Source organism: Rhinoderma darwinii, chromosome 8 (genome assembly GCF_050947455.1).
Source record: "Rhinoderma darwinii isolate aRhiDar2 chromosome 8, aRhiDar2.hap1, whole genome shotgun sequence".
Taxonomy (NCBI): Eukaryota; Metazoa; Chordata; class Amphibia; order Anura; family Rhinodermatidae; genus Rhinoderma; species Rhinoderma darwinii.
Window position 1 is genome coordinate 120,395,897 of NC_134694.1, and position 16,825 is coordinate 120,412,721.

General features: G+C 35.5%; 1 protein-coding gene across 1 annotated transcript in view; it reads left to right on the top strand.

The window, feature by feature from the left end:
• Positions 1–16,825, top strand: part of TNMD (tenomodulin) — an 88,040-nt gene that overhangs the window by 35,554 nt on the left and 35,661 nt on the right. The window contains exons 3-4 of the mRNA XM_075836723.1: positions 1,109–1,249; positions 15,546–15,647. Coding sequence (XP_075692838.1) covers positions 1,109–1,249; positions 15,546–15,647 — 243 coding nt within the window. The remainder of the gene's footprint in view (positions 1–1,108; positions 1,250–15,545; positions 15,648–16,825) is intronic.

Below are 16,825 nucleotides of genomic sequence, written 5' to 3' on the forward strand. Positions count from 1 at the left end.
AGGTATAGGGGACATGACTAAGTGTAGTGTGTAGAGATCAGGGCTATCCTATTACCAGGCAGTCAAATGGACTAGGAATTTCTCCTGTTTCTAATGACCCAGTAAAGCAGCAGAAAATAAATAATGTAGTTACAGATAATACTGCTCCCATGTCTCTCCCTGTAAATGATGTAAGTATAGATAGTACTGTCTCTTACTGTAAATTATGTAGGTACAGATAGTACTGCCTTCCTATCTCTCCCTGTAAGTGATGCAAGTATAGATAGTACTTCCTCCCTGTCTCTCCCTGTAAATTATGTAGGTACAGATATTACTGCCTGCCTGTCTCTCCCAGTAAATTATTTAGATACATATAGTACTGCTTCCCTTTCTCTTCCTGTAAATGATGTAGGTACAGATAGTAGTGATCCCCTGTCTCTCCCTGTAAATGATGTAAGTATAGATAGTACTACCTCCCTGTCTCCTTCTGTAAATGATGTAGGTACAGATAGTACTGCTCCCCTGTCTCTCCGTGTAAATGATGTAAGTATAGATAGTACTGCCTCCCTGTCTCCTTCTGTAAATGATGTAGGTACAGATAGTACTGCCTCCCTGTCTCCTTCTGTAAATGATGTAGGTACAAATAGTACTGCCTTCCTATCTCTCCCTGTAAATTATATAAATATAGATAGTACTTTCTCCCTGATTCTACCTGTAAATGTAATAGGTACAGATAGAACTGCCTCATCGTATCACCCTATAAATAAGAAAGGATAGAAAAGTGAACCTTTGTTTACCCCTTCACTTGATTAAAGTGAAGAGGGAAAATCCCTGCATAGGTTTACACTACCCATAATGAAGGTTATAGCGCCAATCTGGGCTTGGAACCCCTCTTTATGGGCCCCTATTGTTGGTTCTATTTTTTATCCTATTACCAGGCAGTCAAATGGACTAGGAATTTCTCCTGTTTCTAATGACCCAGTAAAGCAGCAGAAAACATTTGATTTGTAATATAAAATTCCTCCGCAGCTTTTATTACCGCAGCTGAAATTGCATTTCAAAATGGCTCCATAAAACAATATTGTCTTCCATTATTATTCCTGTGTTTCTCCCTTTTGTCTCCCCGCAGGTCTATGATGTTGAATACAAATTTTTCAACAACGGTGAGAAGACAACAGTCTTGATGGAGATTGATCCACGGAACAAAATTGAAACTTTTCGGACAGAGAATGGCACAGATAATGCGGTGGAAATCCATGACTTTAAACACGTGCGTTCTGTCTAAAGAAAAAAAGGACTTGAGTTGTTTAGAAAAATGTGCCGTCAATGCAAAATAGTCCTAAAGTCGAGTTTTCCAGGCGTATTAACGACATAAGTTATGATAGAATTTCTCATTCCGTTTTACCTGTTTTATTGATGAACAAATTTCACCTTGATACAGCGCAATATTTCCAAACACCATAGGAAGACGCAGACAATTCGGGCCGGTATATAATAAGCGCTGTTTAATATGTGGCGGATACTTTATTGATACATTGTGTCATTTAGTTTCGAATGGTTTAGTAGTAAACTCTTTACAGAAATTGCTGAGAGCTGTAGCAGGCGTTTAACCCCTTCCGTCTGCCTTTCAACCCATTATACGTAAGAATTAGGGCAGTGGCGTAACTATCATAGAGGCAAATCCCATTATTAGCTATAGAATCTGAGGTGAGCGGGGGTGCGAGGGGTCCAGCACTGAACTGCATCCTCTGCTTCTTTACAAACCCTCATTAAGAAAAAGCATAACATTATTTACCTGCAGCTGCCACTAGGGGGAGCTCACGGTATACAGATTTATACAGATCATCATGAGTTCAAAGGGAGCAGTTCAAATAGTTAGTACCCCCTAGTGGTGGCTGCTGGCAGCCAGATTTCTATTATTTATCTATAATATTTGTCAGAGGGGCAAATTTTTAAATGAACATAAGATCTTTGGTTGCTGTCAATGAATTCAAGCCAAAACATTCATAGTTTACATTCAGATGTTACTTAGTTTGCAGATACATGCTGCTATACGCTGCCACATGCTAATATACGCCGCTGATACCCCTGCCGACTATTGAACACAGATATCCTTAAAAAAGATCCAATTTGGAAGGAAACGTTGCACATATGGATATCCGTTGCCGTATATTGTAATGAATCTACACTTTGTTAAGCATCAAACATTGACTGACTTGTGAACTAATTGTGTAGTGTGGATTCTGCTATATTACAGCTGAGAGTTTGTTACAATGCAGCAGTCTAGGCAACCTTGGTCAGCAGCATAGAATGATAAATTTTTACAAACCCACCTGCTGTGTAATCGGGAAAGGTCAGGACAAAGCGGAAGATTCACTATGAGCCAACGGGGACCCAAAAATCTGCAGCCGGACTCCTTCCAGTATGACGCTTGTGATGTTAGTTTGACATTTCAAGTCTCTAGCTGTAAGAACCCTTTTATGATAGAATAATCGAAATACAAATGATGAGGAGTGTAGTACTGACCTCCCGCTATATCCAGACTCATTCCAGGTCAGACCATATTTGTGTTCTCATTCAGCGGCTCATTACACTCCTCATTCTGTTTAATACCTAAATTTTATAGCCAGTTCTGACCCAGTTCCAGTCTATGCACCATCTGTTCTCTAAAACTACACAATATAACCCACCGGACGGATCTCATACTATCAAATGATCTAAGAATCTGAGTAAGCCGGATAATAAAGTAATTACCTTTTATTACTGGACAGGAAGTAAATTCACCTGAAGCTTCACAATACATCAGGACCAGTTATATAGAAAAATTGTCCTACCTGTTCACATCCATAACTTTGTCCACAAGAGAAGCATTATAGCAGTTATATTCTTGTATATAGGGGCAGTATTATAGTAGTTATATTCTTGTATATAGGAGCAGTATTATAGTAGCTATATTCTTGTATATAGGGAGCAGTATTATAGTAGTTATATACTTGTATATAGGAGGCAGTATTATAGTAGTTATATTCTTGTATATAGGGGGCAGTATTATAGTAGTTATATTCTTGTATATAGGGAGCAGTATTATAGTAGTTATATACTTGTATATAGGAGGCAGTATTATAGTAATTATATTCTTGTATATAGGAGGCAGTATTATAGTAGTTATATTCTTGTATATAGGGGGCAGTATTATAGTAGTTATAGTCTTGTATATAGGGAGCAGTATTATAGTAGTTATATACTTGTATATAGGAGGCAGTATTATAGTAGTTATATTCTTGTATATAGGGGCAGTATTATAGTAGTTATATTCTTGTATATAGGGGGCAGTATTATAGTAGTTATATTCCTGTATATAGGGGTAGTATTATAGTAGTTATATTCTTGTATATAGGAGGCAGTATTATAGTAGTTATATTCTTGTATATAGGGGGCAGTATTATAGTAGGTATATTCTTGTATATAGGGGGCAGTTTTATAGTAGTTATATTCTTGTATATAGGGGGCAGTATTATAGTAGTTATATTCCTGTATATAGGGGTAGTATTATAGTAGTTATATTCTTGTATATAGGGTCAGTATTATAGTAGTTATATTCTTGTATATAGGGGCAGTATTATAGTAGTTATATTCTTGTGTATAGGAGCAGTGTTATAGTAGTTATATTCTTGTATATAGGAGGCAGTATTATAGTAGTTATATTCTTGTATATAGAGGGCAGTATTATAGTAGGTATATTCTTGTATATAGGGGGAAGTTTTATAGTAGTTATATTCTTGTATATAGGGGGCAGTATTATAGTAGCTATATTCCTGTATATAGGGGTAGTATTATAGTAGTTATATTCTTGTATATAGGGTCAGTATTATAGTAGTTATATTCTTGTATATAGGAGGCAGTATTATAGTAGTTATATTCTTGTCCATAGGAGAGGATAGACGTGTGCTTGTGAGCTCCCTGTTAGGACTATGCATGGCTTCTGACCCAGGTGGAGGGGAGGGGTCCTGGGCTGATGATCCTGGGAAAGCCCAGAGTCTGGAGTTTGGCCTGCAGCATGGAGATGGTGGAGGTGATGATCTGGAAATGGTGGCTGGTGAGTCAACTGAATCTCATGATGTTGGTGAATTGTGCACAAAAATGACAAAGAAAAATATCTTTAAAATGGAAATGCAAGTTCGCAAATTGAGAACTGAAATTAACCAAGAGACTGATCCAAAGGCAAAGCTGATGAAATGTGAGTGTCTGGATGTTTGCACACGTGAGCTGGTTATATTGAAGGAGAGATTGCAGAAAGAATCATGCACAGTACCCAAAATAAAGAACTGGGCAATTGAGAACAAAAGGGAGACCAGAGCCCAAACTGTGAAGAGAAAAAATATCATTGCAAAAAAAGACACTGACTATAATATTGTGGCACAGGGAAACCCTGGAAGATATGAGTGTGCGGTGGCTGGAGGATCACATCGCTCATCATGTGTGGGGTCTGTGCAATCAGCCAACACAAATGCTGCTAAAGCTGCAGAGAAATGTGTGCCAGCTGACGAGGGGTTAACTGCAGTAGACTCTATGTGCAGTACTGATGAAGTGAATGCGAGTGGCACTCCTGGGAGTGAGCAAGAAAGTGCCTCATGTCCTGATATTATAAGTGAGACTTCGCTCAGCGCGGTGATTGACAGTCTATCTGATGAACCAGCGGCACAGGTTGAGGCGGACATTGCAGACCCAGTTCTGGAGGTTCAGCCGTCCGCAGTGTCAGTGAATGGAGTGCAGGTTACACAGCGATCAGGAGCAGACACAGGAAGATCTGCAGTACAATCAGCTGAGGAGAGGTCCAGTCCTGACCCACCTGCTGACAGACCTCAGTACAGGAGACTGTTCTCCAGCGTCACAAGACCGACTAACCCCCCACCTAAGAGGAGGAACGCGGTCAGAATCAGGTACTCAGGACCAGAGGAAAACCTCCCCTCCAGACTCTACATTGGGAAAGTTTTGTTGAAGGAGTTTATGAAGTTTAAAGCTTCTGAGGTGTTCGCTCTGATCCACGTTCCCTCCAGCAGGAATTATGACATCAGTTTCAAGCTGCAATATAGTCTAGACTTGTTCTGGAGTATTTATAATGATACAAAGGAGCACGCGATGTGGGAGCATCTACATGTCATCCAGCTGACTAAACCCCAGGTAGTCACCGCCACCGTCCTGTTCCAGTCTGAGGTGGTGGCTCTGGCAGATTTGCAGCACTGGTTGAGCAGATATTGTGAGGTGAAGAGACTGCCAACAAAGATCTATGATGAGGAGGAGATCTGGAATGGAGGATATTCTGTCAAGATCCAGCTGGTTCAGGAGAATGGAGTGACCAGACATCTGCCGCACTCATTCTACCTGGGCTCGGAGAGAGGCGTATGTTACTACCCTGGTCAACCGCGACTGTGCCATAGATGTGGGGGCAGACACCTGGCATTCAACTGTTCCCGTATTAAGTGCTCACTATGTGGTCAGTTTGGGCATGTGAAGGACGATTGTACAGGACCTGTCATCTGTAACCTGTGCTTAGGAACTGGACATACATTCCGGGAGTGTCCACATGCAGAACATAATAAGGAGGAGACCTTTAAAGAAGCCATGGAGGAAGACCAGGAGGATGTCTCCATATGTGTAGATACAACCCCAGAACCTGGAAGCCCCAACGATGATGTGAGCCAAAGTACCAGAGACCCTGCTCCAGGGACAAATGTCCCATCTGTGGATGCTGCACAAGTGTCACCAGCCACTGAAAATAGAGGTCATGCTAAAAGTAAAATATCCAGTCACTCTGTCACCAAACATCTGCCCAACACCAGTAAGGAACCAGCTGATCCAGCCGCAGCGACCAGTAAAAAACCAGCTGGGCCAGCCGCAGCGACCAGTAAAAAACCAGCTGATCCAGCCGCAGCGACCAGTATGGATGAGGAGGGATTTCAGACGGTTAAAAGGAGAAGTAAAACAGATGATTCTTCTAGGAAAAAAATCACTACTGCAAAGAAATCACCGGAGTCTCCAGTGCTGGCGATAACTGGGGGACGTTACTGTGCGCTGGGGGAAGATGACCAGGAAAAAGAAGCAGAGATGGTGCAAGTCTCCTCACACAACCCAGATGACGAACCTCAGGATGAAGACGCTGACCCCCCCAATGTCCACCAAAAGATGGGGTGTAACGGGACATAGCATTGGAAGAAGGAAAAAAAGTAGGAAAGACATGTAACCAGGATGAGGCTGAAAATCACCTCCTATCAATGTGAACAGTGTGAAGAATAGGAGCAGGCGGCGGGCGATATTCCAGCGTCTGTCTGACAACAAAACCAATGTCCTCTTTATACAAGAGACTTATCTACAGAGTAATGTCCCTGCTGTGTCCCTGCAGTCACCACATCTAGTGGGACAGTGAAGCTCTTTGCTGCTGTATGGAGACTTCTACCCCGAACTCCGTTTATATCATAGAGGTTCACTATATGTCATAAATGTGGTGACCGTGTACCCTCTGTGGTGTGCGCGATGCTGCCTGGTCACCAATAAAGAAGAACTCTCCTGTAATACTGTCTAGAATAATATCATGAAAAATAGTTGAAAGAATCTATACTGGAGCAATATTCATATATTATGGTTTGTTTAATGATTGTGATCTTATTAAGAGACAAATATTTATTTTCTTTATCTGTTATGAGTGTATTGGAAAGGTATTGTAATATTTTGTTGCAAGTTTTCAAATAAAAAAAAGATAATTATAGTAGTTATATTCTTGTATATAGGGGGCAGTTTTATAGTAGTTATATTCTTGTATATAGGGGGCAGTATTATAGTAGTTATATTCCTGTATATAGGGGTAGTATTATAGTAGTTATATTCTTGTATATAGGGAGCAGGATTATAGTAGTTATATTCTTGTATGTAGGAGCAGTATTCTAGTAGTTATATTCTTGTATATAGGAGGCAGTATTATAGTAGTTATATTCTTGTATATAGGTGGCAGTATTATAGTAGTTATATTGGTGTGTATATAGGGGCAGTATTATAGTAGTTATATTCTTGTATATAGGAGCAGTATTATAGTAGTTATATTCTTGTATATAGGGGCTGTATTATAGTAGTTATATACTTGTATATAGGAGCAGTATTATAGTAGTTATATTCTTGTATATAGGTGGCAGTATTATAGTAGTTATATTTGTGTATATAGGGGCAGTATTATAGTAGTTATATTCTTGTATATAGGAGCAGTATTATAGTAGTTATATTCTTGTATATAGGGGCATAATTATAGTAGTTATATTCTTGTATATAGGGGCAGTATTATAGTAGTTATATTCTTGTATATAGGAGCAGTATTATAGTAGTTATATTCTTGTATATAGGTGGCAGTATTATAGTAGTTATATTTGTGTATATAGGGGCAGTATTATAGTAGTTATATTCTTGTATATAGGGGCAGTATTATAGTAGTTATATTCTTGTATATAGGAGCAGTATTATAGTAGTTATATTCTTGTATATAGGAGCAGTATTATAGTAGTTATATTCTTGTACATAGGAGGCAGTATTATAGTAGTTATATACTTGTATATAGGAGCAGTATTAGGGCGGGTTCACACATGGCGGAATTGCACTTAAATTCCGCTGCGGACACTCCGCAGCGTTAATCCGCAGCGGAGCCGTTTCTACATTGACTTTCACTTTAATTTAGCAGTGTTCGTTTACACGATGCGTACAATTCCGCTGCGGAGCATAGGCTGCGGAGCGGAATTTGGTGTCCGCAGCATGCTCTGTCTGTTGCGGAGCAGTGGCGGACTCATGGCGGAATTTCTCCATTGACTTCAATGGAGATTCAAAGTTCCGCAATGAAGTCCGCAGCTGTCATGCACATGTCATGTGTGCTGCGGATGCGTCTTGCTTTTTTTACTTGACATTTCTTCATTCTGGCTGGACCTATGTATTTCTAGGTCTACAGCCAGACTGAGGAAGTCAATGGGGCTCCCGTAATGACGGGAGCGTTGCTAGGAGACGTCTGTAAATAGTCACTGTCCAGGGTGCTGAAAGAGTTAAGCGATCGGCAGTAACTGTTTCTGCACCCGGGACAGTGACTACCGATCCCAATATACATGTATCTGTAAAAAAAAATGAAGTTCGTACTTACCGAGAACTCCCTGTTTCTGTCTCCAGTCCGGCCTCCCAGGATGACGTTTCAGTGTAAGTGACGGCTGCAGCCAATCACAGGCCAAGCACAGGCTGCAGCGGTCACATGGACTGCCGCGTCATCCAGGGAGGTCGGGCTGGATGCCGAAGGAGGGACGCGTCATAAAGACAACGGGCGGTAAGTATGAATTTCTTTTACTTTCACTAGGGAAAGTGCTGTCCCTTCTCTCTATCCTGCACTGATAGGGAGAAGGGAAGCACTTTTCCCGCAGTCCGCAGCAGCTAGTCCGCATCAATTTTCTGCACATTTTGTGCAGATCCGCAGCCGTAATCCGCAACCCGGATTAGGTGCGGCATTGATGCGGACAGTTGCGGAGGAATTCCGCCATGTGTGGTCATGCCCTTATAGTAGTTATATTATTGTATATAGGGGCAGTATTATAGTAGTTATATTCTTGTATATAGGAGGCAGTATTATAGTAGTTATATTCTTGTATATAGGTGGCAGTATTATAGTAGTTATATTGGTGTGTATATAGGGAGCAGGATTATAGTAGTTATATTCTTGTATATAGGAGCAGTATTCTAGTAGTTATATTCTTGTATATAGGAGGCAGTATTATAGTAGTTATATTGGTGTGTATATAGGAGCAGTATTATAGTAGTTATATTCTTGTATATAGGGGCTGTATTATAGTAGTTATATTCTTGTATATATTGGCAGCATTATAGTAGTTATATTCTTGTATATAGGAGAAGTATTATAGTAGTTATATTCTTGTATATAGGGGCAGTATTATAGTAGTTATATTCCTGTATACAGGAGCAGTATTATAGTAGTTATATTCTTGTATATAGGAGCAGTATTATAGTAGTTATATTCTTGTATATAGGAGGCTGTATTATAGTAGTTATATTCTTGTATATAGGGGGCAGTTTTATAGTAGTTATATTCTTGTATATAGGGGGCAGTATTATAGTAGTTATATTCCTGTATATAGGGGTAGTATTATAGTAGTTATATTCTTGTATATAGGGAGCAGGATTATAGTAGTTATATTCTTGTATATAGGAGCAGTATTCTAGTAGTTATATTCTTGTATATAGGAGCAGTATTATAGTAGTTATATTCTTGTATATAGGGGCATAATTATAGTAGTTATATTCTTGTATATAGGGGCAGTATTATAGTAGTTATATTCTTGTATATAGGAGCAGTATTATAGTAGTTATATTCTTGTATATAGGTGGCAGTATTATAGTAGTTATATTTGTGTATATAGGGGCAGTATTATAGTAGTTATATTCTTGTATATAGGGGCAGTATTATAGTAGTTATATTCTTGTATATAGGAGCAGTATTATAGTAGTTATATTCTTGTATATAGGAGCAGTATTATAGTAGTTATATTCTTGTACATAGGAGGCAGTATTATAGTAGTTATATACTTGTATATAGGAGCAGTATTATAGTAGTTATATTATTGTATATAGGGGCAGTATTATAGTAGTTATATTCTTGTATATAGGAGGCAGTATTATAGTAGTTATATTCCTGTATATAGGTGGCAGTATTATAGTAGTTATATTGGTGTGTATATAGGGAGCAGGATTATAGTAGTTATATTCTTGTATATAGGAGCAGTATTCTAGTAGTTATATTCTTGTATATAGGAGGCAGTATTATAGTAGTTATATTGGTGTGTATATAGGAGCAGTATTATAGTAGTTATATTCTTGTATATAGGGGCTGTATTATAGTAGTTATATTCTTGTATATATTGGCAGCATTATAGTAGTTATATTCTTGTATATAGGAGAAGTATTATAGTAGTTATATTCTTGTATATAGGGGCAGTATTATAGTAGTTATATTCCTGTATACAGGAGCAGTATTATAGTAGTTATATTCTTGTATATAGGAGCAGTATTATAGTAGTTATATTCTTGTATATAGGGGCATAATTATAGTAGTTATATTCTTGTATATAGGGGCAGTATTATAGTAGTTATATTCTTGTATATAGGAGCAGTATTATAGTAGTTATATTCTTGTATATAGGTGGCAGTATTATAGTAGTTATATTTGTGTATATAGGGGCAGTATTATAGTAGTTATATTCTTGTATATAGGGGCAGTATTATAGTAGTTATATTCTTGTACATAGGAGGCAGTATTATAGTAGTTATATACTTGTATATAGGAGCAGTATTATAGTAGTTATATTATTGTATATAGGGGCAGTATTATAGTAGTTATATTATTGTATATAGGGGCAGTATTATAGTAGTTATTTTCTTGTATATAGGAGGCAGCATTATAGTAGTTATATTATTATATATAGGAGCAGTATTATAGTAGTTATATTCCTGTATATATGGGCAGTATTATAGTAGTTATATTCTTGTATATAGGGGCAGTGTTATAGTAGTTATATTATTGTATATAGGGACAGTATTATAGTAGTTATATTCTTGTATATAGGGGACAGTATTATAGTAGTTATATTCTTGTATATAGGGGCAGTATTATAGTAGTTATATTCTTGTATATAAGGGCAGTATTATAGTAGTTATATTCTTGTATATAGGAGCAGTATTATAGTAGTTATATTCTTGTATATACAGGCAGTATTATAGTAGTTATATTCTTGTATATAGGAGCAGTATTATAGTAGTTATATTCTTGTATATAGGAGAAGTATTATAGTAGTTATATTCTTGTATATAGGGGCAGTATTATAGTAGTTATATTCTTGTATATAGGAGCAGTATTACAGTAGTTATATTCTTGTATATAGGGGGCAGTATTATAGTAGTTATATTCTTGTATATAAGGGCAGTATTATAGTAGTTATATTCTTGTATATACAGGCAGTATTATAGTAGTTATATTCTTGTATATAGGGTCAGTATTATAGTAGTTATATACTTGTATATAGGAGCAGTGTTATAGTAGTTATATTCTTGTATATAGGAGGCAGTATTATAGTAGTTATATTCTTGTATATATTGGCAGCATTATAGTAGTTATATTCTTGTATATAGGAGAAGTATTATAGTAGTTATATTCTTGTATATAGGGGCAGTATTATAGTAGTTATATTCCTGTATACAGGAGCAGTATTATAGTAGTTATATTCTTGTATATAGGAGCAGTATTATAGTAGTTATATTCTTGTATATAGGAGGCTGTATTATAGTAGTTATATTCTTGTATATAGGGGCAGTATTATAGTAGTTATATTCTTGTATATAGGAGCAGTATTATAGTAGTTATATTCTTGTATATAGGAGGCTGTATTATAGTAGTTATATTCTTGTATATAGGGGGCAGTATTATAGTAGTTATATTCTTGTATATAGGGGCAGTATTATAGTAGTTATATTCTTGTATATAGGAGCAGTTTTATAGTAGTTATATTCTTGTATATAGGAGCAGTTTTATAGTAGTTATATTCTTGTATATAGGGGCAGTATTATAGTAGTTATATTCCTGTATACAGGAGCAGTATTATAGTAGTTATATTCTTGTTTATAGGAGCAGTATTATAGTAGTTATATTCTTGTATATAGGAGGCTGTATTATAGTAGTTATATTCTTGTATATAGGAGGCAGTATTATAGTAGTTATATTCTTGTATATAGGAGCAGTATTATAGTAGTTATATTCTTGTATATAGGGGGCAGTATTATAGTAGTTATATTCTTGTATATAGGGGGCAGTATTATAGTAGTTATATTCTTGTATATAGGGGCAGTTTTATAGTAGTTATATTCTTGTATATAGGGGGCAGTATTATAGTAGTTATATTCCTGTATATAGGGGTAGTATTATAGTAGTTATATTCTTGTATATAGGGAGCAGGATTATAGTAGTTATATTCTTGTATATAGGAGCAGTATTCTAGTAGTTATATTCTTGTATATAGGAGGCAGTATTATAGTAGTTATATTCTTGTATATAGGTGGCAGTATTATAGTAGTTATATTGGTGTGTATATAGGGGCAGTATTATAGTAGTTATATTCTTGTATATAGGAGCAGTATTATAGTAGTTATATTCTTGTATATAGGGGCTGTATTATATTAGTTATATACTTGTATATAGGAGCAGTATTATAGTAGTTATATTCTTGTATATAGGTGGCAGTATTATAGTAGTTATATTTGTGTGTATATAGGGGCAGTATTATAGTAGTTATATTCTTGTATATAGGAGCAGTATTATAGTAGTTATATTCTTGTATATAGGGGCATAATTATAGTAGTTATATTCTTGTATATAGGGGCAGTATTATAGTAGTTATATTCTTGTATATAGGAGCAGTATTATAGTACTTATATTCTTGTATATAGGTGGCAGTATTATAGTAGTTATATTTGTGTATATAGGGGCAGTATTATAGTAGTTATATTCTTGTATATAGGAGCAGTATTATAGTAGTTATATTCTTGTATATAGGGGCAGTATTATAGTAGTTATATTCTTGTATATAGGAGCAGTATTATAGTAGTTATATTCTTGTACATAGGAGGCAGTATTATAGTAGTTATATACTTGTATATAGGAGCAGTATTATAGTAGTTATATTCTTGTATATAGGGGGCAGTATTATACTAGTTATATTCTTGTATATAGGAGCAGTATTATAGTAGTTATATTCTTGTATATAGGGGCATAATTATAGTAGTTATATTCTTGTATATAGGGGCAGTATTATAGTAGTTATATTCTTGTATATAGGAGCAGTATTATAGTACTTATATTCTTGTATATAGGTGGCAGTATTATAGTAGTTATATTTGTGTATATAGGGGCAGTATTATAGTAGTTATATTCTTGTATATAGGAGCAGTATTATAGTAGTTATATTCTTGTATATAGGGGCAGTATTATAGTAGTTATATTCTTGTATATAGGAGCAGTATTATAGTAGTTATATTCTTGTACATAGGAGGCAGTATTATAGTAGTTATATACTTGTATATAGGAGCAGTATTATAGTAGTTATATTATTGTATATAGGGGCAGTATTATAGTAGTTATATTCTTGTATATAGGAGGCAGTATTATAGTAGTTATATTCTTGTATATAGGTGGCAGTATTATAGTAGTTATATTGGTGTGTATATAGGAGCAGTATTATAGTAGTTATATTCTTGTATATAGGAGCAGTATTATAGTAGTTATATTCTTGTATATAGGGGCAGTATTATAGTAGTTATATTCTTGTATATAGGGGCAGTATTATAGTAGTTATATTCTTGTATATAGGAGCAGTATTATAGTAGTTATATTCTTGTATATAGGTGGCAGTATTATAGTAGTTATATTTGTGTATATAGGGGCAGTATTATAGTAGTTATATTCTTGTATATAGGAGCAGTATTATAGTAGTTATATTCTTGTATATAGGGGCAGTATTATAGTAGTTATATTCTTGTATATAGGGGGCAGTATTATAGTAGTTATATTCTTGTATATAGGAGGCAGTATTATAGTAGTTATATTCTTGTATATAGGGGCAGTATTATAGTAGTTATATTCTTGTATATAGGAGCAGTATTATAGTAGTTATATTCTTGTATATAGGAGGCAGCATTATAGTAGTTATATTTGTGTATATAGGGGCAGTATTATAGTAGTTATATTCTTGTATATAGGAGCAGTATTATAGTAGTTATATTCTTGTATATAGGGGCAGTATTATAGTAGTTATATTCTTGTATATAGGGGCAGTATTATAGTAGTTATATTCTTGTATATAGGAGCAGTATTATAGTAGTTATATTCTTGTATATAGGTGGCAGTATTATAGTAGTTATATACTTGTATATAGGAGCAGTATTATAGTAGTTATATTATTGTATATAGGGGCAGTATTATAGTAGTTATATTCTTGTATATAGGAGGCAGCATTATAGTAGTTATATTATTATATATAGGAGCAGTATTATAGTAGTTATATTCCTGTATACAGGAGCAGTATTATAGTAGTTATATTCTTGTATATAGGAGCAATATTATAGTAGTTATATTCTTGTATATAGGAGGCTGTATTATAGTAGTTATATTCTTGTATATAGGGGGCAGTATTATAGTAGTTATATTCTTGTATATAGGGGGCAGTATTATAGTAGTTATATTCTTGTATATAGGAGCAGTTTTATAGTAGTTATAGTCTTGTATATAGGGGCAGTATTATACTAGTTATATTCTTGTATATAGGGGCAGTATTATAGTAGTTATATTCTTGTATATAGGAGCAGTATTATAGTAGTTATATTCTTGTATATAGGAGGCTGTATTATAGTAGTTATATTCTTGTATATAGGAGGCTGTATTATAGTAGTTATATTCTTGTATATAGGGGGCAGTATTATAGTAGTTATATTCCTGTATACAGGAGCAGTATTATAGTAGTTATATTCTTGTATATAGGAGCAGTATTATAGTAGTTATATTCTTGTATATAGGAGGCTGTATTATAGTAGTTATATTCTTGTATATAGGGGGCATTATTATAGTAGTTATATTCTTGTATATAGGGGGCAGTATTATAGTAGTTATATTCTTGTATATAGGGGCAGTATTATAGTAGTTATATTCTTGTATATAGGAGCAGTATTATAGTAGTTATATTCTTGTATATAGGGGCAGTATTATAGTAGTTATATTCCTGTATACAGGAGCAGTATTATAGTAGTTATATTCTTGTATATAGGAGCAGTATTATAGTAGTTATATTCTTGTATATAGGAGGCTGTATTATAGTAGTTATATTCTTGTATATAGGGGCAGTATTATAGTAGTTATATTCTTGTATATAGGGGGCAGTATTATAGTAGTTATATTCTTGTATATAGGAGGAGTATTATAGTAGTTATATTCTTGTATATAGGAGGAGTATTATAGTAGTTATATTCTTGTATATACAGGCAGTATTATAGTAGTTATATTCTTGTACATAGAGGTCAGTATTATAGTGGTTAGATTTTATTACATAGGTGACACTATTATAGTAGTTATATTCTTGTATATAGGAGGAGTATTATAGTAGTTATATTCTTGTATATAGGGGCAGTATTATAGTAGTTATATTCTTGTACATAGAGGTCAGTATTATAGTGGTTAGATTTTATTACATAGGTGACACTATTATTGTAGATCTTATTCTGAATAATGAACTGCACCATTTTAGTGAAGTAATTTCTTTAGGAATTCAGCAGAATACTCTTAACTAATTGCTAATTTCTCCTATTTAAATGTATTAAGTTTATGGATACAAGGATTTCTGAAGACTGCCACGTTGCTATGGAGTGATGTGTGATAATCCACAATCTTTTGACAATTGGTTGGATTATATTATCTTCACAATGTTTTTTTCTATTTTTAGGGAATTACTGGAATCTACTTTGCTGGACTTGAAAAATGCTTCATCAAGACTCAGAGTAAAGAAATCCCAGCCATTAAGGAGACAGAGTGGCTAGAAGTTGAGGTATTGTCCTACAACGTTTTTTTTACTATATAAATGGCAAAATAGGGCACAGGTGTAACTATTCATGTGTGGGTCCCATAACAAATCCTGGTCCCATAACAAATGGGCCCTCAGGTCACTTTCCACCAACAAGTGGGGGAATCAGAATAGTTTCTTTATGAACTTCCCTCCTCCTTCACTATTGCAGGGTCATGTCCTCCCAATTGACAACTCTTGATTCCAAACCCATTGATTGAAGTTGAGCCCCTGGTTGCCCTCACCTTTTCCCCTATTACTTTTAGGTACGCATTATCATGTAGGACAATGATTCTTAACTGCGGTGATCAATATCCCCCAAAAGATGATATTTCCCGACTTTCTTAAGTATTGCACAGGCGATATATAATTACGGCCAGTGCATTACGTGTTCTGTCTATAGGATATCTTCAAACCAAACACTTATGTCGGACATTGGTAACCCCAGCTATTTGGGAAAAGGGGGGTATAGAGACGTAAATTGAAGTTCCTGGGCCCCAGTTCAAGATCTATTACAGTGCCCCCCATTTACCACGGGCCATATATAATACTGGTGCCTTCTTATGTGGCAGAGGGACCTTGGAACCCATTTAAGCACCGGTACTCGGCTGCTTATGCTGCCTCGGCACCTCCTTTAGATACTTCCCTGGGGGGTATGTTTTCAATGGAATAGGCAGCTGGCAAAATTGGGAACAGTCACTTTATTTCTTAAAGTCTTTTAAGGGAGGCATATCAGGTCCTTGCTTAATTATATACACTTTATATACAGACACTGGTATACACCTCTGCATTGTACTTTTATAATGCTGAGGGGCCTTTGGTGCAACTGCAACCCCTGGCCCTATAGCTACACCCTAATGTACTATATATAACATACATTCCTTACTGTATAGACGGCTCTAGTCTTTTATGTTTTTATCCAGTGTATTGACTGTGTGGCCCCTGAGCTGGAAGTGTCAGTCATTATTCAGCAGCTCAATGAACAAGTTTCCAAAAGCCAAAGGGCACGGAATGGGGTAAATATTCTGTGTTCTCTATTTAGGCTGGATTACCGAGGTGGCGACCACATATTTGAGAATCTGCACCATTGCATTAATACTGACGCACTTACACCAATGCCAATTATTCTATATGGAAACTATCGAGCATTTCCTCTTAAAAAC